Source organism: Podarcis tiliguerta (genome assembly GCF_965153285.1).
Source record: "Podarcis tiliguerta genome assembly, chromosome: 3".
NCBI lineage: Eukaryota > Metazoa > Chordata > Lepidosauria > Squamata > Lacertidae > Podarcis > Podarcis tiliguerta.
The window spans coordinates 30649240-30672733 of NC_139536.1; the positions used below are offsets into that span (position 1 = coordinate 30649240).

The window sequence follows — 23494 nt, forward strand, 5'->3', positions numbered from 1 at the left end:
TAGTACTGACCCACCTGCCAATGCTACCTGTAGGTCAGGTGCCTCTCAGGATAACACCATGACAGCCAGGTCAAGTTCCCTATCTTAAAACATTTATATCATCATGTTGTTGTTGTTTAGTCGTATCTGACTCTTTGTGACCCCATGGACCAGACCATGCAAGGCACTCCTGTCTTCCACTGCCTCCCGCAGTTTGGTCAAACTCATGTTGGTAGCTTCGAGAACACTGTCCAACCATCTCATCCTCTGTCGTCCCCTTCTCCTTGTGCCCTCCATCTTTCCCAACATCAGGGTCTTTCCCAGGGAGTCTTCTCTTCTCATGAGGTGGCCAAAGTATTGGAGCCTAAGCTTCAGGATCTGTCCTTCCAGTGAGCACTCAGGGCTGATTTCCTTAAGAATGGAGAGATTTGATCTTCTTGCAGTCCGTGGGACTCTCAAGAGTCTCTTCCAGCACCATAATAGCTGGTCATAAATTTTGAAGGTTTTATGGAGTCTGGTGGACTAAAAACAAACAAGAAAGCCCTATCATATGACATTCATCTATCATTTTTGTTGACTTTCAGGAATCTTCTCGGTGTCAAACTGGAGTTATAGTTTGTGGCTTATACATAGATGGTGCTTGCTGGAATCCCACTACAAAGACATTGGAAGAGCCTGAGCTTCACCAGAGATTTTATCCACTACCAGACATACATTTTTTACCAAAAAAGGTGATTTAAATAAAATGTACATTCTGTGTTATAACAAAAGCTCAGGGTGGCAACAGGTAACACTAAAGATACAAATTTTGCAAGTTGGGAGCAGCTATATAATCTTCTATTTATACCTGAAATGAGAAACATTTGATTTCTCATTGTATCATTTTACTACATCATGCACTCCTTTTCTCACCCACTCCCTTATTCTGACTCCAAGTTTCAACCTGTAAAGTGTTTTTGTCCATGTTGCATGTGCCTGGTGTTTATGGCAGTTGTGGTGCATCTGGCTGGCTGTTCTGAATCTATGACGAATTAACAGTGTGCTGTGCTTGTGCAAACAATTGTCAGGCTACTTGTATAGAAAAAAGCCCACCCACCACTCCATCACCAGATGGGTGCTGAAGGTAGAGGCTCATACTAACATCTAGAACTCCTTCCCCCTTAAAAGAGGAGACAGATACGCAAAGTTTGCCTGTGTTGTGCTGTGATTTCCTGCTTCGCATATTGGTTGCATGCACATACTGTATATTGTATGTTTTGCGTGCTACTCTTTCATATTCCTCTCATATACAGTCTATTTAAAAGATCGGTGTTATGCTAATGTGTATTATTAATTCATCAACACTTCTCTTTTGAAGATGACCTCCCATGCAAGACCCCATTGTCTAGAGGAGGAAGAAGTCTGGCTGCTTTATGAATGTCCACTATACAGGACACCTGAAAGATCAGGAACACTGTCCTCTACAGGTATATCAACTAATTTTATAACAGTAGTTAACCTACCAAGTCTTATAGCACCCAGCCACTGGATAACAAGAGGTGTTGCACTGTTATGCCAACTAGATGACTGAGAAAATTTAAAAAATAATTACCTCTTAAACTTGGATACTCTTCACTGTTGGACCACTTGAGGTTTTGGTAAACGGATGCTTAAGAATAAACAGTATTTATTGTGGTTTTCATTATGATTTATCTTCTCTTTATATAAGTATGGTAGCAGGTTAATTAAATTTATTTGTGTTCAGTCAGATGTGTGTCAAGCTAGCCATGTGGTAAAGTTGGTCTTCCTCAGCTCCAGCAATAAACTTCTAGTGCTTGCTTACCGCAGTATTGTTTCTAATAGTGACCAGCCCAATGCTGCTGGAGCCTTACAATGAGGGCATTAAAGTGATTGCCACTGTCTTGAATCAGAATTGTACAGTTGGAAGGGACCCTCAGGATCATCTAATCCAACCCCCTGCAATGCAGGCATATGCAGCTGTCCCATACGGGGATCAAACCTGCAACTTTGGCATTAACAGCACCAACTGAGCCATCCAAATCTGTAGCATGCCTACTGAACAAAAAGTATGAGTCATTTCTATTGCTCTGCACTTTTTACCTCTGACTCCATTTACCATCATGCAACCAGGGAGGTTTGTGAACATGACAAAGCAGCCCTGAGTTTTCCACCTCTGTAGTATGAGAAGGGCTCAAATGAATATGGCAGATCCTATGTTTATTTATTTCCTGAGTAGGAGTGTGAGCTTTTCAACCTCTTTCTGGGTAGAATGCATGTAATGCACTCGGCTAGAACTCTTAAGAACTTAAACTACCCCAGGACACAGATACATCTTCAATCAGAGCTACTTATATATTCAAAGGGCAAACAAAAATGTTAGAAGTCTCTTCCAAGGAAATAATTACATCTGCACAAAATCATTTCTAGATTAAATTTTAATTATGCAAGTTACTTTTTATGAAGTTCAATCTAAGGAGTACATTTTAGATGTAAAAAGGTGTAACAAACATGACACGTTGCAGTTTATATTAGTCAGGAACCACACTCCTGGGAGAACATGCTCATATAAAAAGATTACTCATTTTCCTTTAGAAGATATTTTAGAATTATCCGAAAATAGTGGTATTTCTACAATTTTCTTTGCATAACAAATTACAATAGATATTTTGAAGCACTCAATGTTTATAAGGATTTTTTCTGCTCTAAACAGATGTTATGCAGGCTAAAGAAAGTTGTCATGATCATTTCTGCCACACAACACACAGTCAATTTACAATCTTGTACAGCAGTAACTAAAATGGCTCATACAAATATACAGAGTAAAAATATGGATCCCCATAGGGCATAAGAGTGCTGTTATCCCCATCACTCAAGGCTATTCATGTTCCAAAGGGGACTGGTTCGACGGGGATATGGGCATTCGTTAAGTAAGCCCTACAGTGATCCACAATCATGCATTTTAACTATATTAAACGGAAAACAATTGTTATCAAGAACTATGCTACAAATTCATAAATGCAAAATACAGTCAAATTAAAAATGGGTACTTTGCTATTATTAAATGGATAATTTTTATCAGCTGTAAAAATTTCAACAGACCTGCTTTCTAATTTAATATATTAAAATGGCAATTATTACTTCCATTTAGGTAAATAATTCCACCTTATAGCCAATTCAGTAAAAAACTATTCAATAAAAATTTATAGATGTTCTGCTACAAACAGCATAAAACCACATAGCATGAGTTGCTATGAAAACTCAAATATACAAAAATACATTTGTTAAAAAGTTCAATTAAAGTGGTTGACTTTAATCATGTTAAAAAGCTGCTTTAAATAGCAATTTGAAAAATTAGCATTTTTCCTACTTTCAACAGTATAAAAAGGCAAAATAACCTACATTTGAGGTAGCAATGCCAATTCACAAAACTTTGAATAAATTTCATATACTTCCATAACACATTTGTCATTGCAATATTTAAATGAGCACTTCAATTGTTCAACTCAATTTCATAGCAATACTTTATAAAACTTTTCAAAAATACTGGAAATGGTTTTAGTAAAAAAAAGATTTGCATCTTATACTCAAAACACTGTACAACAAAATCTTTCAATGTTACAATATAAAGAAAAGCTATAGTACAAAGCAATGGTTTATAATAGCTGAAAAAAATGCCTATTTTTTCACAGTCTGTACAACATGCCACACCCTGTATCATTGTTTTTTGTCACTTGCACTTCTTGAGGTCTGACACTCTCAAAGAATCAGCTGTAAGGGATTTTAAAATATTCTCTTAAATCAATGTACTTTTTAGAGCACATAGTATAAGGAATACTATTATGTAAAAACTTCAAGAGGCATATGACAACCATCGCTCAGACTTAAAATGGGATTTTGTTCTCCAGAGTGAAGGGGTAGAGAAGCAACTCCTGTCCATTTGCTTCCCCAGAAGCAATTCCTGCTTCTGCAACAGCCACTAGGGATTCAGCCTGAGAGAACCAGTTATAAGAGACAGACCTGAGTGAGAACTACTATGATTAGAAAGCTGTAGCATCGGAAGTCACTCTTCATTGGACTTTGTAACGTTTACTATTTTCTGGTGCATTTTGGCCAAGGGCTCTGAAGATAGCCCAAAGAATGAAAAATACAAAAGTTATACAAAACAAGCAAATCTTCAGCATTAAACCCTAAAATGGTCTTTCCTATGTCCGGAACAGATAATTAACATTATCCAGCATATACATTGCTTGACAGGCTTTTAATGTGCTATACAACTAATTTATTGCTTAACTGAAGTGTGTAATTTGAAATGGGGAGATGGCTAAAAATATATGGAAAAGACTATTTTTAGTAGTTTATTGGTAAAGGTATCTGCAGCTTTACTATCTGATCACAATTTTTAAGAAAATCTAGCAGAATTAACGTATACTGAGGTATGTGGTTTATTGCAATGAAGATTTGACTGCAGAAGCGGTGCATTATCCACCAGTTTGAAGATACTCAGTAGATATATGGAAATATGCGATATGGTACACGTTGACAGTATTTTTCCCATGCTAAGCCATATTTTTTCTTACATTGACGTTCATCACGGGCTTCTCGATGAATAAGCAAACCAGTAAAGTATATGACATAGAAATATGGTAAGATGTGGTTGATCCCTGTAAGAACACATAAACAGTTATTTTTTCCACTCTTCACCTGAAAAGGTAAATAGGGGGGGGGGTTTGTTCATCACTTTAACATTAATAATTTATGACTGGGTTTTAATATTGACTTTCAGTTTCTTGATTAGATTTCAAGCTTGAACATCATATTTGTGAGTGCAAGTCATAATTTATTTTCTCTGTTTTCTATGCTGATAAAGAAAAAAAGAACTTACTGTCAAAAAGACAAACAGAACAATATACTTATGGTGTATTATCCCACCTAGCAGTCATCTTACGACAATTTTCAATTAGATCAAGGGTGGTTATCTCAGTTAATAACAACCACTGGTAGGAATTTGAAAAACAGAGGTCAGAGGTAAAAACACAAATTAAACAATGGGATTGCACACACTCTCACACAGAGAAATTCACAAGGCCAGTGTCCAAGCTGAATAGTTCCACCCTGAATGAATGGTTCAAGTGCAGGCAGGAAGCAGCCTTGAAGTCAACTCTTAGTTGTTTCTGCCTTGGACAATAGGTGGTGAAGTATCACCCACATGATGGCCTGCCACCCATGCAAAACATGAAAGATTTCACTAAAAGACACTTTACTATCTTACCACACGGTAAGGACCAAGCCAGAGCCATGATGATATCTCCAAGGTAGTTTGGATGGCGCACCAAGCCCCACCAGCCAGAGACCAGGAGGTTTTTTCCAGTTGCAGTGGGAATAACTTTCAAGTCTGTATAATGATATACAAATAAATATACTCTGCAGACGAGAACACACTGTGTAATATTAATATATAGAAAGCACTAATAGAAAACCAATTTGCCTAAGCAGTACTTACGAGCAACTTTTGGATCCTTTGGATTTCTTCGAAATATGTTTTTCTGTGAATTTGCACCACGAAAAATGTAATAGCCAAGAACTTCAGAAAAGAAAGAAGCAACTATTATTTCCTTGCAGAACTTGCCAACAGCACACAGTCCATTGTCTTTCCAATTTTACATTAATAACAATGACAAGAGCAATGTTCTTAGCATCTATTTATTGTCCAGTTTTCTAATCGTGAGTATAATTGATGTGGATATTACAAATTTACTTGCTTACTCTGAGGCTGCCTCAGCTCTGGAGAACACCTGGCCAGCCCCAGAGGCACCATTTGCCTGCAAGAAACAGCCGCACAAGGCTTTGGGAGGCAGAGACGCAAGAGGGCATCAGAGGAGAGAGGGAAGGAAAGAAGGTTGCCCACAGTACCCCTGACCATCATTCAAGGCACCCCATGGTGTCACAGCACACGTTGAAAGCCACTGCTATACAATATGAAATAGAGATGGGGAATTATTTGTAGTTTTTATAGCTACTCTACCTTGAAGAAATGCTATTAAACAATGACACTCAAAGAGACTGATGGCAAACACCCTCTCAAAAAATTACTTGATTTACTAACTGAATTGTTGACATCAGTTTGGGTCAGGAAAGGGCTTTCTCAACTGACCATGAAATATTATTCCTTCACAAGACCTGAAGGTTAATTGTGCTGGCTGATGAGAGGCCAGTAAATCTACCTGGGTGTAGGAGCCTAGGAGCCTTGTGAACCTTGAGACCCACAAGAGAAAAACCAGCTGTAACTTGCTGGACCTCCTTCTTCTGTTCTTTTTTCTTTGTTACTTCTCTGGGACAAGGGGTGGGAGGTTTTTGATGTGGATGCTTGTGAGCAACAATTCATACCACTCAGGGTGAGAGTCTGAATGGGTTGGAGTGGGGGTGAAAGGTGTTAACTTAGTCAAAAGCTACAGGGTGAGAGTCCGTTGGCACAGAGTGGGACCCTCTTTGTGTGAGTAATGGGGAGTGAGTGGGCGACTTAAGTGAAAAACAATGTGGGAACCATTGCTAAAATCACTGGTTGTTTAACCTGTATGAATGATTTGTGTATGGTTTTTACTTAGATATTTGATTAAATTGGATATTTTAATTTGTCACTGTAGTTTTGCTTGCTTACAAAAAATGACAGAATTGTTAACTTGTTGCATATTGAGCCTGCTTATATGATTTTGTAATTTTTGTATTTTTTCTGCTTATTTTTCTTACTCTGTGATTGAAAATATTTGAATAAATCCTGAAAATAAATCAATCTATTAAGCATTCCCATAAAGCATCCAGAATGCTTTTAAGTAAAGCAGTATTTCATTTTAATTGCCACTTACTATTCAAGGCTACAATTGCAGAAGCTGATAACCAAGAAAGTTCATTCGGATGTTTCACTAAATAGAAGGCTTGCAAGCTGTAGAGAAAAGGAACCCACACCAAGTCTCCAAATGCTAGCATGAACCCAAAACCATCATGGATGATGTCCATTGTTGTCAGAATAGCTTCCTAAAAAGTTAAAAGAATTAAATGAGTACTGATTTGAATTTTTGTTAATGGCCAAAATATTTTCACTATACTGTATTGTTAGGGTTGTGTACATGTGGAATATGCAGCAAAGCACACATAGACTGAATCTACACTTTTCTAAAAATCAGCAAATGTTTTTCAGCAATGAGCTCTCAATGCCTTTTACAATTCAGCTATCTACATAGGCAGACGAGAGCTAAAACAGGAGAAACTAGTACAGTGGTACCCCACAAGACGAATGCCTCGGAAGACAAAAAACCCGCTAGACGAAAGGGTTTTTCGTTTTCTGAGGTGCTTCACAAGACGGATTTTTCTAAGGGCTTGCTTCGCTAGACGAAACAGCCCTGCCTCTCCTGTCATGGCGACGGTCACTGCACGCACGCACGTTCGCTTCCCCACTCCTCCGGCTCCCTCCCACCTTCCGGCTGCCTCGCGCCGCTGCCCACCGCCCTCGTGCGCTCCCCTCAGGAACCGTTGCCACCAGCAGCCAGTGTTGCAGCCGGAGTTGCGCTCCTGAGCCCCGCCGCCCTCCTGCAGCCGCGTCGCGCGGTGTCCACAAGGCGCGGGTGAGTCCAAGGACCGGCTGCGGCAGCTGCCCTGCTTCTCCCCACCCCTCCCCGCCATGGTGCTTCGCAAGACGAAAAAACTCGCTCTACGAAAAAACTCGCAGAACGAATTAATTTCGTCTTGCGAGGCACCACTGTACTAGTTTCTCACTCTGCTTCCCCTTCTCACACACATAAACATCACACCCATTCACACAAAAACTCTTACCCCATTCATCCATCCATTATCTCATTCATACTCACACACCCAAAACAACCTGCCCCAATGCACAGCTACCTATTTTGTGCTTCACCCCTTTGGCTAAGAAAGTTAGCCAATCTTGTAGATTGCCACCACAGAATGTACAAGATGCCCCCTGTTCCAAAACTGAAATCACTTTGCGGGCTGTATCCTTGATGCCCTTATCCTGTCAGAGAAAGAAGAGCTAGCAGGCAGACATGGTGCCTGGTTCATTCTGTGGTCAACCCTTAGAGCAAGACTGCTAGAGCTAGATCTGGCATCTCTTCTGAGACGGCAGACCAGGTAGCACACAAGATCTAGCCAAATGCCTTCCCCAATGCCCACAGCAGTCTTCCCTGCCACTGAAGGTTGCTCCAGGTGTTGGGAAAGGTGTCTGGTTTTTGGCATCCATAGGGAAGACCCCAGAAGCCCACCTATGTGCAGTCTACAGAAAGATGCAACCCCTTTCACTTGACAGAGGGGAACAAGTTATACAACAATTTCCTCATACGTTTCATGAACAGCCTAGCCCACAATGTTTTTCAGCCAATCATTGTGATGATGAGCCAATCATATGCTTGTTATCATATAAAAATAAGAGATGGTTTTCTCCACAACCAAAATGGGGATACTGAGAAACATAAGGGAGGCACTAGCAGGATTAGAGGAACCACAAGGTTTGCAGAAGTACAACACATTTTTAAAAAAAAAAAACTTCAAAAGGAGGCAAAAAAATATATCCTACCAAATAGCCATAAACATTACCTCATTCCAAAGTGCATCCACCACATAAAGGAGCTGGAAACTATTAACCAGTATCATGGACAAAGATGGCATATCCAGATGTTGCACTTTCATCTCAGTCAACAGCATTGCCAAGTTAATAACGACCTTAAAAAAAATTAAGTTGCACATTAAAATCAACTTTTATCTTACAACTCTGGTGAAACAGTAACACGAGTTTCAATGTTAATTTCATTTCAAAGCATTTTTCTCCTGCTCACAAGAAGTATTTTACTCATGTATAAGCAGACTTTGACCTAGTGTGTGCTCTTTTCCCTTTAACCTTTCTATTTATCTTCCCATATTTGTATTTTAACTCTTATAAATTAAACAATAGCTGTGTAAAATGAGAGATACTTGCAGCTGTGAACATTGTACAACTAATGCTGCAGTGATAATGCGGCTGTTGTAGTATATAATATAGTGTCATCATAATGTTGATATTTTGCAATATTTTGCAATCTTTTCCTGCAGTACATTTTTCATTTTAAGAACTTAGTTGTCTTATTTGTAAAATCAAAGATGATGCAAAAATAGATTTAAACACTTACTCACCCAGCCAATTAGCCCTGGTCGTAACTCACAGAAGTATTTCAGGTCAAAATTTCTGATGCGAGGATTTAATTCACGTCCCATAAAAAAGTCATAAAATATATTCCCTACAAATAAAAATAAATTAGACCACAGTATAATATTGGCTACTGTACTGTTACTGGGTTTTATCCAAGTCACAGTTAAAGTAGTCCCACTGAAATTAATGTACTTAAGATAGTCAGACAGGATTTCTGTCTAGAACTTCTTACAAGACATAGTTATGCCAAACTTGTCCCATATTCTTAAAATACACTGAAAAGAAAAGTGGGTATACATTCTTCTATGTTATAAGTTTAATTTATTACAACTTTACAGGAGCACACAACTCAATAAGAATGCTTTTTATCAAGGTACATGCAAATTAAATTAATAATTATGTAAATAGCATGAGTGGATTAAATCAGACAAAAAATGCATTAGAAGTTAAATGCATGATTCCTCTTAGTGTTTCACTGAAAGCCCCAAGACACAGACTATGGAGCAGAGGAACGGGGTTAATGTAGTTTGTAATGACAGTACTTTTGACACACAGAAATGCATAAGAATGAAAAATAAAATAAAATAAATCAAGCACGGTATGTTTCCACAAGTGAACACTTACCAGAATTCCCCCCAGGTGACAATTCTTGTTCAGGTGCTCTTAATGAACGGGCATAGAGATAAATGCTTAACACCACAGAAAAAACTGTAGCACAGACAGCAAATTGTAGGAAATGGTCATATATATAGGAAAACTCCATTTCAAAATACAGAGAAATTCCTACAGCTGCAGCTGTTAGGATAAAAGCATAGAATCCTTGAAGGAGAGAAAAAAACCACAGGAGATATGTGAGACACAAGTAAAAAAAACCAGTATTCTAAAAACACACTTAAGAAAGTGAATGCGTAGAAACATTGTAAATCATTTTCCTAATTAAATCATCTTAATAAAGTGGGCTCTGATACAAAATTTTATGCCAGAAATCTTTGTATTTAAGGTTTCCAATTTGGCAATATCTATACACGATGTGAAACCCTAAGTCTGCAATTCTGTATTCATTTACCTTGGAGTTAACTACCCAAAGGGACTTATTTATATAAAAATTAATCCATTTACTATAATAAAAAACTTTAAGCTGCTTACAACAAAAATAACAATGCAACTTTCAATAAAATTTCTTCAAATGCTTAGCCCCCCCCAACCCTGCTCTCCCTCGTTAAAAATAAACAGAAAGTTATTGGGCAAGCTTGGCTAAACACATACACCAGAACTTTCCAAACTTTTCATGTTGTTGACACACTTTTTTTTACATGCATCATTTCGTGACACAGTAATTCAGTTTCACTAGCACACCGGAGGTGAAACTAACCCCTTATAAGAGTGTTTGCTCAACACACCTGCACACTGCAGCCAATATAATTATTATTATTATTATTATTATTATTATTATTATTATTATTTGTACCCCGCCCATCTGGCTGGGTTTCCCCAGCCACTCTGGGCGGCTTACATAGAAACAAAAAATACAGTAAAATATCACAGATTAAAAACTTCCCTGAACAGGGTTGCCTTAAGATGTCTTCTAAATGTCAGGTAGTTATTTATCGCTTTGACGATAAATGTGTTGCAAAACAGTTTGGAAAGCTCTGACATACATTTTAATTACTGTATTTGTCTCACAAATTACATGGGGGGGGGGGGGCTTTCCAGAAGGTGGGCGCTATCATCTAGCTGGTTTCCTTTCACTGTGTCACGATATGGCCATGTGCTGGTTATGCCATAACCAGGAGGGTATCCTTGGAAGATCTTAAGAGATTGGCTAGGTCTGTACTGGGGAAGACTGCCTGCTATGTATTCCGGTTCCAATGTGTTTTGAGCTTTAAATGTCAAAAGCAAAGCCTTGAGCTTGACTTGGTAGCTAATAGGCAGCCAGTGTTTCAAAACTGAGCGTCCAACTAAACATTCTGGCCCAACATATAGCATATTATATGAGACTAATTGTAAGGTTACTCATGTTACACCTTGGCAATGCTATCCATGTCAAGGCACCATTGTAGTTGGCACACCAACCCAAGCTGGTAATGGATGACCTGAGCCACTGAGGTCAGCTAGGTCTCTAGTGATGGATCTAGGAAGCACCCCCAAACTCTGTACAGTCGTACCTTAGAAGTTGAACGGAATCCATTCCAGAAGTTCGTTCGACTTCCAAAATGTTTGGAAACCAAAGTGCGGCTTCTGATTGGCTGCAGGAAGCTCCTGCAGCCAATTGGAAGCCACAGAAGCCCTGTCGGATGTTTGGCTTCCAAAAATAGTTTGCAAACCGGAACAGTCACTTCCAGGTTTGTGGCATTCGAGTGTTCAAGAACTAAGCTGTTTGAAAACCAAGGTACGACTGTACTTGCTACTTCAGAGGGAGCACAACCCCATCCAGAGCCAATACAAAGCCAAATTTGCACATCTGGGAATCACCCATCCACATGGTGGACTCTGTCTTTTCAGGATTCAGTTACAGCCCACATCTAGTCCAGGCATGGTTTAAGACATGCATGGCCTCTCCTGATTCCGTTATTACTGAATGAAATAGAGCTGGATGTCATCAGCAAAGCAGTGACACTTTGTTCCAAATCTAATGATCAATGGTATCAAGAGCCACTGAGAATTCCAGGAGAATCAACATGGTCACATTTCCCTGTCCCTCTCCTGAAGGATATCATTCATCAGCAACTCAGACTAAGTAGGTTAAGGACAAGAATTCAAATTGTATTATGACTACAACAATATATGTGTAATAAAAATTTAGCCCATTTAGACACATATTACACTAGAAGTATAAAACAAACTATGGTTATGGCCATTACTGAAGGCTACCACACCTACAGACAAGTACTAAGCAAGTGGAAAATTAAAAGCAGAAGATCAGCTGTAACCATATAGCTGAAAACCCAAAGCATCATTTGGCATGATAACTGAACCATATATTCTCATGTTTGCAATCTCAATAATTATAGGTTACCAGTTTAAAAGTAATGCTTAATTTAAAACCTAATTACCATTTATCCTGTATTCCAGTCTCATTCCATTCAAAAGTGGGGTCCCTTCTACAATCTTAAAAGAAAAAGAAAAAAGTCTTTTCCACCTAGATTCAGGAGTGGTAAAGCAAATTATAGGGAAACAATCATTTTTTAAAGAATCTGTTGCCTTTCTACATTTTGTAGAATAACAGAGCCACTTAGCCAAGAGAAGGGGGAAATTCTAAACCTTGCAATTACGTGATAATCTCCATGATATAAAACTGACTGCATAATAATCTGTAGTTTAAAAACTATAAAAAAATAGATTAACCATGGCTCTTTCCATGCAACCACAAATCCCAAAGTTGGCATAGAAGAATACAACACTCATGCAACTACAAAAATAAGATATCTAGAAGAAATATTTGTATTAATTCTAATAATTTATATACCACATTTGATTTAAAAAAGAAATACTAAGGGGATTAACAGATCAATAAAACAATGTATCACAAGAAAACCAGGTCAGAAAAAAAACAAATTAAAATATTGATCACAGTAACCAGAAGCCATTATTAATTGTCAGGAAAATGCCCAGGTAAGCAGACAGATTTTCATTTGTCAACATAAACATTCTATGATCAATCTGCTTGATCATCACAGGCAGATCAATGTACAAGGCAGAAACCACTATGTAAAAAAGCCCTTTTCAGCATCACTGTAAGATGTACATCTACAGTCCATGGCATGGTTCCTAAGGCTGCCTCTGCAAACCAGTGATTGAGATTGTCACAATCCAGCTCACCACTCCATCAAGACATGTGTTTAGAGCATGCCTGGGTAATTCCTAAGTCAAATGTAACATAGAAACAGGGCTGAGTGCCCCAGATCTCATGAAGGCCATCCCAATGGTTTCATATAGAATCTATGATGTAAAATATAATTGTGTACACTCCTGTTTGGCAGGAATGTAGTAGGAACACTGAAAATTGCAATGATCATTCTCCTCATCATATATAGTCCCTCAAATCATCATTTTCATTGGTTTTGCTTTATGACAGCCATAATATTTTTAAAAATTGTGACACACACAAAATAAGAATGCATTTTTGTAAACACAGTATACAAATTTATAGTTAAAGTTTTACCTTTCCTATTGGGAGTAAGTAAAACAGAGCTTGGAGAAAGAACCAAAGAAGAAAAACACCAAACACTCTTGTCTCCCATAAACTTTCCAAAGCTGGGAGGGAGGGAGGAAAATTCAGGACACTGGGGTCTTTCTGAGTACACATCAACAACAAGTAAAATACAGTTGCAGGAAGGAGAAAAATCATTAAAAAGGCACCTACAAAACAAACACACAGAATCAGAAGTTAAACAGGAAACAAAATGAAACATTACAACAGAAAAACGGTTGTCAAACTACTCAGTTGTTACAATATTGCAACTCAAAGATCACCCCCCTCCCCACACACATACCAAGACTGTTACCTATTTTAAGATATAATGCTTTCATTGCCTAATGGAGAACAATTTGAAATGGGTGACATAATTAAAGACTGCATGTATACTTCTAGCAATTGCACAGAAATGATATTGTCTAAACACTAAGGTACGAAAGGCTCTTGACCAGCAATAGGTAGCCACAGAGATGCAAGAGGAAGGAACTACAGTGGAACCTCAGTTGTCGAACGTAATCTGTTCTGGAAAAGATCATTCGACGTCTGAAACGTTCGACAACCAAGGTACATTGGGCAGTCGGCAAAATCCATTGAAAAAAATGGGGAAACACGCCTCAGAAGCCATTCAACTTCTGAGGTGGAAGCATTCACTTCTGGGTTGTCAGTGTTCGAAAGCAGAAACGTTCGACTTCTGAAGCATTCGACAACGAGCTTCCACTGTAGTCCCAATTCTAGTCACTTGCCCAGATACTGATGACATGTAAGCATAGTAGCTGATGTCGCACAGAAAGCATGATTACTGGAAAAGATAATGCAATAAAATTCATGAAAACCACGGTCATTATGTAACTATTTATTGAGTATGCTGGGATTCAAGAAACCACTACCAGGAGAGGTCTCAAATTGACTTCTAATGGAAATGCCAGCTCTGTATATACAATGATGTGCATACAGAGCTGCTTCCCTCCACTAAAGTGAATTTGGGAATTTGCAAAAAACTGTATGAATGCTGCAGTACGCCAGGACCATCATACCAATTTTTCCTCCAAACTCTAGTTCCTTTGTCTTCATGCATATTTTTACAACAGGTTTGGGTTTCTCAAAAATTCTCTCTTCTGAATACATTTCTTCTGTTCTCTTCTCCTCCTTCCTTGAATGCAAATTGTAGCGTTCGAGGATGCGCTCTCTGGCACGCTCAGATTCAATTCTTTGGCGCTAAATACCATAGTGAAGGGAGAGGAAGTCATTTGCAATGATATTGCACCACCTGCTGGATATATCCCTCCATTCAAGTAATACTGCCTGAAAACCCCTCATTTCTTTGATCCCAACTCTGCTAATCTATACTGCCATACACTCCCTTCTCATACCAACTAGGTCCAGCCTCTTCCTCGAAAAAAACCCACAATTCCTTTTCATCAGTACATTTACAACACAATGCACACAGTCATTCTTAGCAGGATAAGAGCAACCTATTCCTTTGTCAACGCTCTTTATAACATATTCAAGATCCTTTCTCTACATTCTATCCATTTTATCATGTCAAAGTTCTTTACAAAATATGCAAGATCCTTTTTCTACATTCTATTCATTTATCAAGCAATACATTTAATGCAGATATTGTAATCTCAAGGATCGAAGAGCAGCTAACTTTAAACATCTAACCAGAAGGTTTCCAGAAACAATGGAAATTTGAGTATGTTGAACACTATTCTTTCATACCTCTAGAGTGTTGTGAGATGAGTAATTCACTTCTGTGATATCTGGCTCCCCATTATACTGGTTGGTATTGTTTTCATTTAGTTTCTGGATTAAAAAAAAGAATTGAGTTTTTCATTGTAGTAAATATTTTTAAGAAAACCTTCCATTCCACAACTAATCATGGATTGCCTTTATAAATAAATTTCTGATGTGTAGCACAGACACACAAGAGAACCCGGTTTTATGGAACCCTTGAGCGAAATTCTAAAACAAATAACTTTGGGAAGTACCTGGTTTAGTTTTAACAGTCTCCAAATCTAAGTAGAAGAGGAATTTGTCAAACAGTGGAGAAGTGGAAAATCAGTATATGGAACCTGTGGTGTGCTCCATATACTTGACTTTTTTATGTCTGTGCTAACTTTATTTGACAGTACTCAATTCCTTCTACTTTCTTTGCAAAGGAAGAAGAAATTGAATAGTGCATGAAATCTGGTTTGTTCAAGGTACAGTTGCTATGTCTTTTTGTGATTCCAACCTACAAAAAGTGCAGCTACTGTCAAACAATATTGCCCATAAATTTTCTATACTGTGTTTCGGTTTATCTGTATGTAAACATAGCTTGACAAAGGGACTAGACATAAAAATAAATCAACTCAAATACCAAAGGAATCAAATTAGGTTCCCCAATCATATTCTTTTCATTTTTTGGTTCTCTGCTTTGAGAGGAAGAACGACGTCTGTGTTTAGCTGGCCGACCAGGTGAACGAGATCTAGAGCCTGATCTAGATCTGCTACCACTGCGTCTTGAAGGGGAACCGGAGGAAGAGCTACTTTTTCTAAATCGAAAAGACGACATAGACTGAAAAATAAAAATAAAATAGTTACATCATTAGCTTTACAAACTAGTAGGTAGTTATTAATATCTCAAAATCTTCTATTTAAAAATATTCATTGTTTACATTACATTTCCAAGCACAAGTCAAAGTGTTGGTGCTGACTTTTAAAGCCCTAAACAGCCTCTGTCCAGTATACCTGAGGGAACATCTCCAACCCCATCGTTCTGCCCAGACACTGAGGTCCAGCACCGAGGGCCTTCTGGCGGTTCCCTCGCTGCGAGAAGCCAAGTTACAGGGAACCAGGCAGAGGGCCTTCTCGGTAGTGGGACCCACCCTGTGGAACGCCTTCCCACCAGATGTCAAAGAGAAAAACAACTACCAGACTTTTAGAAGACATCTGAAGGCAGCCCTGTTTAGGGAAGCTTTTAATATCTGATGGACTATTGTATTTTAATATTTTGTTGGAAGCCGCCCAAAGTGGCTGGGGAAACCCAGCCAGGTGGGCGGGGTATAAATAATAAATTATTATTATTATTAACATTAATTCAGTTTTTTTGGGAACATCGCTTGAAGGTGGATCAAGAAATTGAAAAGAGATGAAATGAAGAAATAGTATTGCACCTTACGATTCAAGCTTGAGATTTAGGATTTGGATTTGTAAAGCACAACTGCCTCCTCAGTCTAAAACCAAGCTAGCAGTAAAACCATAACAAATGTGCTCAACCTTGAAAGCTGATGTGTGCAGCTCTACTCTTACTTAGGGGAAAATCTAGATGTATGGTGATTTATGTAGGTGATAACACTACATAAATAAATATGAAATTGCATAATCCCAAACATTAGCAACAATATTGAAAATAAAGCACAGCTTATTTCAACATACATTCAACATATATTTAAAATACAATTGTTTGGAAAATAAATATGATTTTTATTTGAGTTGCTAAAACACACCCTAAAATACCAAAGTAGTTCATTTTGGACTTTAAAATATTCTGCACACATGCTGATTAGATGTGGGATCAGGATGTGGGAGATATATGCATTTTTAAGAAATTCATCAACCCCAAACATTGTGTGTCAGATGTGAACTGATACAACCAGAGCAGTTATTACTGAATCTACTTGAACATAGGAAATAAAGGATACAAATTTCTTCAGTTTCCTAAATGCCTGATATACTACAAATTTTCAAAGCTGAGCCCCCAGCAATTTTTTTAAAATGTGGCTGTACATGCATTAGTAAAGGTACCCCTGCCCGTCAGGGCCAGTTGTGACCGACTCTAGGGTTGCGCGCTCATCTCGCTCAAGAGGCCGGGAGCTGGCGCTGTCCGAAGACACTTCCGGGTCACGTGGCCAGCGTGACGAAGCTGCATCTGGCGAGCCAGCACCAGCGCCGCACACGGAAACACCGTTTACCTTCCCGCTAGAAAGCGGTCCCTATTTATCTACTTGCACTTAGGGGTGCTTTCGAACTGCTAGTGGGCAGGAGCTGGGACCGAACGACGGGAGCTCACCCTACCGCGGGGATTCGAACCGCCGACCTTTCGATCAGCAAGTCCTAGGCTCTGTGGTTTAACCCACAGCGCCACCCGCGTCCCATACATGCATTACAATATGTTTAATGACTTTACAAGTATTCAACAAACTCCATGGCCATAGAACAACACCTGCATGTGGAAAATTATGTTGATAGTGCACAGAATGCCCCTCAAAGCCTTTTATAATGGGCTAATCTTAAAACATACAAAATCAATGAGGAAAAGGAGCATAATGGCTTGATATATAGTGCAACTTTACAAACCATGGGTAGTATTCAGTGCTCTCATTCCATCAGTGCAAGCACTTTTGGCTGCACACTGGAACTTCCACTTCCCCTCCCAATGTGCCCTGAGGGTTCCACCAACATTCTGGAGTAGTTTTGGGGATGGCACAGCATGAACCTTCTGTTATACAAATGGAAATCCTTGTGCTAATGGAGCAAGTGCATTGGATACCACCCCATAGTTTTATCCTCATACTGCAGGAATATACACAGAAGCAAATATTTAGGACTAATGACTGAAGTGTAGCCCAAGGGGTTCATTAGTAACCAAACAAATGAGCCCTTCTTGTTATGATTATTTACTATAGAGACTAATTACCCTCATATCGCTTTCTTTTAGCTGAAGCTCAGTTCCATCTTTGTATTTTACTGTGTAAAGATGAGTTCGGTCATCATAGCTGGTTACTTGTACTTCATAATACAGAACACTTCCAGGCCACCGGCCCATTACCACTTCTTCATCAGCAAACTTTCTCCTGGGCATGTTTCAATCTTGGGGGGAGAAGTGGAGGAAATTGAAGTTGTTAGCATAGATGTTACAAAAGTCAAGTCATGCTTTGAGTCTAATGAAGTTAAACAAAGTCACCTGTGTGCTGAATGAGCTAAACAGAAGAAATGCATGAGCAGTGGGACATTTTGTTTTGCTCAACAGCATTTCCCTGCTTTTGTAAATGAAATGGCTCTTGGCGCAGCTGTTTCCCAGCCTCTTCCTGTTCCTCTGCAGGCCCAGGGCTGCCTGTGGGACTTGCCTGTTGGCCAAGTCAGCCCTCAACTCACAGAGCGAGGCAGCCCTGCACAGGGAGCAAGGGCGGGGGCAGCTGAGGAGGTCTGGTCTGAGAGCCAGTGACAGAGGAGAAATGTGATGGCAAGGTCTTGTCCAGAGGTGAGCGGTTGGGCCCATGGATGTGCCCAATGTCTGGTAACTAGCGACAGTAGAGCATGCATCTGAGGCAGGGCTTGTGCAGCAAGACTCCTGGTTCTCCATGTGGGGCAGGGGCAGAGACCTAGGTTTTTACCATATTTACCATATTTCACAGTGTAACTGTCACCACTGCATAATAGTCACACCCCTTTTTAAAAAGAAAAATTGGCATTAAAAAAGCAACCATTACACAGTACAGTGGTACCTCGGGTTAAGTACTTCATTCCGGAGGTCCATTCTTAACCTGAAACTGTTCTTAACCTGAAGCACCACTTTAGCTAATGAGGCCTCCTCCTGCTACTGCGCTGCCGCTGCACGATTTCTGTTCTCATCCTGAAGCAAAGTTTTTAACCTGAGGTCTGTAACCTGAAGCATATGTAACCTGAAGCGTATGTAACCCGAGGTACCACTATACTAGTGTTTTACTCCAATTCTAAGCTGCACAGGTGCAAAAAAGAGTATGGGATTTCCCCATCTGTTCAAATATATTAGTTCAACACACACACGGGAAAAATATGAAACTACGCAGACACAATGGGAAAACAGGTACAAGAGGTTCACACTATGTGCTATACTTTGCTTATTGCAGTCAATAGGCTTAAGACTGCTTAACTTAGCATTGGACTGTAGCTGGACTCCAGTTCAGTGAACTGATGTCAATGAAACGCCCCCATTTCAAAAAGGTTATGACAGGTCCAAAATATTTTTGGGCCCAGGGTGACATCTGAAAATCCATTAAATGACTTGCGTTCTTGTCAGAAGTTAGCTCATAAACAAGGGTTGGAACAAAGATCCATCTCTTTAATCAACACACAACTCTGCACTGCTATTCGTATATATATATAAGCCCACTGAAATTAGTGGGGCTTACTTCCTGGTAAAAATACACAGAACAAGCTGCATTTCAGGTGCAGAGGGGAGAGGCCTCTCTGTTTAAGCATATACCACTTCAGTGGCTTTATACAGTGAAGAGGTCTATAAAAGTAATAAACATGGGGCAAGAAATGGAACTTTTACTTCTAGAAAAATACAGTGCAAGTCAAATAGTATCTGTACTGAATAAATAACAGTTGCAACGATACCAAATTTCTCAAGTGTATGTTTGTTATTTGGTGTAGCAATTTACGACACAAATGAAACAAAATTAGATCTTAAATTGCAGGTGTGCTTGCGAAGATTGATGCAACAGGCACAAGTCTTCCATATAACACATTTAGCCCTGTAAGCATAAAATACTAAGCACATCCATGTTTTACTGGATTTTTGTGCAACAGTACTCCTTGTTGACTATGTCAGGTGCACTTGTCTGACATCCCCACTAAATTAATCTATGCATTTCAAAATAAATTAAAGAGCAAAAATCCTGTTGATGTCTGCAGGCTAGTATTTATTGGGATTATGGGATGTACCAGCAGCCCCCTGAGAAGTCTTAAGACATCTTCAAGGAGTGCATATCAATCCCATGGAATGATAGGCTCCTGAGTGCTTTCCTTCACTACAGCTAAGACTTGGGTAGGCTCAGTGTGTGCCCCGGCAGCAGACCTCACTGGACGTGGGAATAACCGGATCTTAACATCACTCCAAAGTGATTTGAAAAGCAGCAAGCTTAGAGATAGCTGCTGCATGTTTCCTTCTGCAAGGCTTTGGGAGGTGACTAGAAAGTATCATTTTAAAAAATATTTCTAATATTAGTATGTTATTACTACTACAGCTTGCAAATCTTCATATACACAGCACATACACATGGCTGAATGAAAAGCTTTCACACAGTTGTCTGCGGAATAGGTTTTTGTATAAGACTAATTAGAAGTAGAATCATAAAATTGTAGTCTTGGAAGGGACCCCAAAGATCATCTAGTATTGCCAGTTTTAAATTTGGATGGTGCCACTTAATTAGCTTCAACAGCAGTGTAACTAATGACCTTAGTACTGCAGCCTTAGGATTCCTTCCAGCAGCATTTGCAGTTTTACAACCATTTAACATGAAATTCACACATTTGCAGTGGTTTCAAAGGGGACCTAAAAATCAAAAGCCCGAGTGAGTTGTCCTGGGAAACTGCAGACGGAAGTGCAAATTCCCAATTAACCATAAAGCTCATTGGGTGACCGTAGGCTACTATGTCTCAGCCTCCTAGGTTTGAAAATAAAATTGGGAGCGCAACAATCAGGCACAATATTTTGAACTTCTTGGAGGAAAAGTGGAATATAAACGAAATAAGTAAGTGTCCTCTATTCACTTCTCCCCAGAAACTACCAACGAGAGAGGTGCATACGTCAGAGGCGGAGATAAACATTACTATTACTATTTTAAAAAGGTGAACTTCCATCCTAACGGAAATGTTTTTCTAAACAAGTTCCACCAAGTTCCGTGGAGCTGACCCCCTAGTAAAGATGCTTAGCATCGCAGCCCTCAAGAGCTGCTGCCAGCCCTTCCAGACCCCTCCTGCGTGGCGCGAGGTGCCTGCGATGCTCTCCGACCTTTTCGCTCCGCGGCTCTCAGGGGCGGGATCCGCTTTCTGCAAAGAAGGGAGGACAACTCGCTCGCGCAGCCTCTGCGGCGCCCCAAACGGCCCACGAGAGAAACTTAGCGGCCCCTCGCGGGTGGGACTGAGGGGGGGGTAAAGAGAGGCGACGCGCGGCTCTCGAAACAAAAGAGCCAGGCGAAAGGCCGAGGGGGGACGCGGAGCGATGGCCGTGGGAGGCAGAGGCTGCAGCCTGACGGCACCCAGGCCTCAGAAAATGGAGGCGGAGGGAGAGAAGGAAGGAGAGAGGGAGGGAGCAGAAGGAGGCGGCGACCGCCCGGTACCCTCCCTCGCAGGACAGGCGCCGAAGGGGTGTGTCCCGGCCCGCAAACAACGCGTCCTCACCTGGTCGCTGCGCCCCCGCCGCGTCGTCTGGTACGGAGGTCTCCGCCGAGCAATACGAAGCCTGGGCAAGCGGGCGAAGGAAGGGGGCGAACGCAACGGCAGCAAGAGTCAACCGCCTCAAGCGACGGTTACGGGAGCGAGAGCGGGCGACGTTCCAAATCCCTCCCCCGGGTCCCGCTGGGAGGCGCGAAAGGCGAGGCGCCAATCGCCGCCATTGGCCAAGCCGCGGCGTTTGAATCCGTCTCGGCGGCCTCCCATTGGCTGAGAGTCGGTGGCGCGTTCCTCCCTCTCGCGCCCCGACGCTCAACCTCCCGAGTTCCGGTCCAAGTTGTGCCTCCGCTTCAGCCAGTTGACATAGTTCACTCCGGAGAGCTGAGAACCTGTAGCGCGGCGCCAAAAGGACCCGCCTCCTCTCAAAGCTCATCGCTGCTGCTCGTCCGACTCTGTCCGGGTGATGGAGAGGGGAGCGAGCTCTTCCCCTCTCTTTCCACTTTGCACATCTGAACAGATGCAAACGTGTCGATAAGCGGGTTCCCAGATGAAATCAAGGATGGTGGGGACGCCGCCCAGAAGTTCCCGCTCCCACTGTGGATGGCGAAGCATAGTTTCAACGCGCACGCGGGGAGTTTGGGTGGGTGTGCAAAGCAATCCGCTCACGTTTCTGTCAGCGCGGATCAGGCAACACCCGCACACCCAGTCCCTGTGCACTGAACCGCTTTACGCCAAGAAAAACAAAAGATGCAGGAAGTCCAAGGCGGTGCACGCCCTAAAATTTGAAGAGCTTCGCATATACCGAACCATTTGCGACTGGTGCCTTACTGTTACTGAATTGGATACGTCCGAAATTTTAAACACCTCTTCTATTTCCAGCAGCCGATGGTCTTTTTAACCTGCGCTGCTGTCCTCTGCCCCATGGCTTTGATGGTAGAGAGAACGAGCGTGACCCTCATTTCGAAACACGTTTATTTTCTTGAATGCCTTTCATCAAAAGGTTCCAAGGCGGTGATCAAAAGTCTGACGAACGATTCACAGGCTATATAAATGCAATACAAAACCAACCCATAAACATAGCAATAGGGAACAAGAGAAGAGACAGACTAAAAATAGGCTGGCTCTGTAAGGATTGCCTGAGGCACATAAGGGGGTTCAAACCTCCGTTTGGGAGCGTGTAAGGTTTGCTGCTGGCTGTGCCAGTGAGTCTGGAAGTGCTGTGGTGTCACCTGGTGTTGCAGGGTGGCAAGACACCTGCCATTTTTGCATATTCAGGTTGTGTGTGTTTTCCCTCCCTTCCCTGTTGAAAATGCATTGGTAATAGTGGCTATTCAGCTAGCATAGTAACTATGCGCCTTAAGTCCCAGCGTATTGGCATATTGAACCAGCTGCAGTCCTATGCATATACCAACCCCCCCCCAAAAGAGCTCAACAACTTTTGTGTCTGGATTTTCACCTTTTGAAATATGGCAATAGCCTAGTTTCACCCCTGGCATATGCTTACCTAAGGCCAGAATTCAGTCAGGACAGCAACTGTGTACGAATGCTTCCAGATGGGAGTTTATTGTGAAATATGTGCTGCTTATGCATGCAAGCTCCCCCCACTGCCAGTTCCCATGCTATTGTCACAATCAAATCCAAAATGTAAAAACAACTTGTTATAGCTGCAGCCACTGCTGCTGTGGAAGCTTGTTAGCACATATGGGGGGCGGTGCGTAACAGGTTTATCACGTGTAATGTTTCAGTGAGTGGTTTCTAAGGCTACCACAGCCTACTTCCATTTGCTTGACACCGGGGTACAACCTAGCCATTTGGTTTCTGGCGACCCATCAGGAAACATTCTGGGCACCCACAGGTTTACAGTGTAAGTCCTGACTAACCTTAGTTAGACTAACCTCAGAGCCTAAATATGTTATTGAACTGCCCATTGGTGTGTTAAGGCAGATAAAAATGTATAATCTAACTATTTTGAAAAATAAAATTTAATG

At 40.8% G+C, this 23494-nt stretch overlaps 2 protein-coding genes across 3 annotated transcripts in view; one reads left to right on the plus strand and one right to left on the minus strand.

The window, feature by feature from the left end:
* DNAH14 (dynein axonemal heavy chain 14) overlaps positions 1-1660 on the plus strand; it is a 126794-nt gene extending 125134 nt beyond the window's left edge. For both annotated transcript variants that reach the window (XM_083434374.1, XM_083434375.1), the window contains exons 86-87: positions 564-710; positions 1337-1660. In XM_083434374.1, the coding sequence (XP_083290500.1) occupies positions 564-710; positions 1337-1549 (360 nt within the window). In that variant the 3' untranslated portion in view covers positions 1550-1660. The remainder of the gene's footprint in view (positions 1-563; positions 711-1336) is intronic.
* A 739-nt stretch (positions 1661-2399) lies between these two features.
* LBR (lamin B receptor) lies at positions 2400-23494 on the minus strand. The gene is made up of 14 exons (XM_083434496.1): positions 21516-23494; positions 18046-18218; positions 15727-15924; positions 15087-15170; positions 14399-14579; positions 13332-13528; positions 12223-12277; positions 9794-9988; positions 9154-9257; positions 8581-8706; positions 6840-7008; positions 5480-5560; positions 5249-5371; positions 2400-4640 (listed from the first exon to the last, which is right to left on the minus strand). The coding sequence occupies exons 2-14, from the start codon at positions 18208-18210 to the stop codon at positions 4480-4482; spliced, it is 1839 nt and encodes a 612-aa protein (XP_083290622.1). The 5' UTR covers positions 18211-18218; positions 21516-23494; the 3' UTR covers positions 2400-4479.

What these genes read in the sequence shown, in the direction of transcription:
- LBR (XM_083434496.1), bottom strand. Translation starts at nt 18,210, where the DNA reads ATGCCCAGGAGAAAGTTTGCTGATGAAGAAGTGGTAATGGGCCGGTGG. An exon ending in TAAAAGAAAGCGATATGAGG is followed by an intron (nt 15,925 to 18,045) that starts GTAATTAGTCTC and finishes TTTATTTTTCAG; the next exon opens with TCTATGTCGTCTTTTCGATT. An exon ending in GTCACCTGGGGGGAATTCTG is followed by an intron (nt 9,258 to 9,793) that starts GTAAGTGTTCAC and finishes TTTTATTTGTAG; the next exon opens with GGAATATATTTTATGACTTT.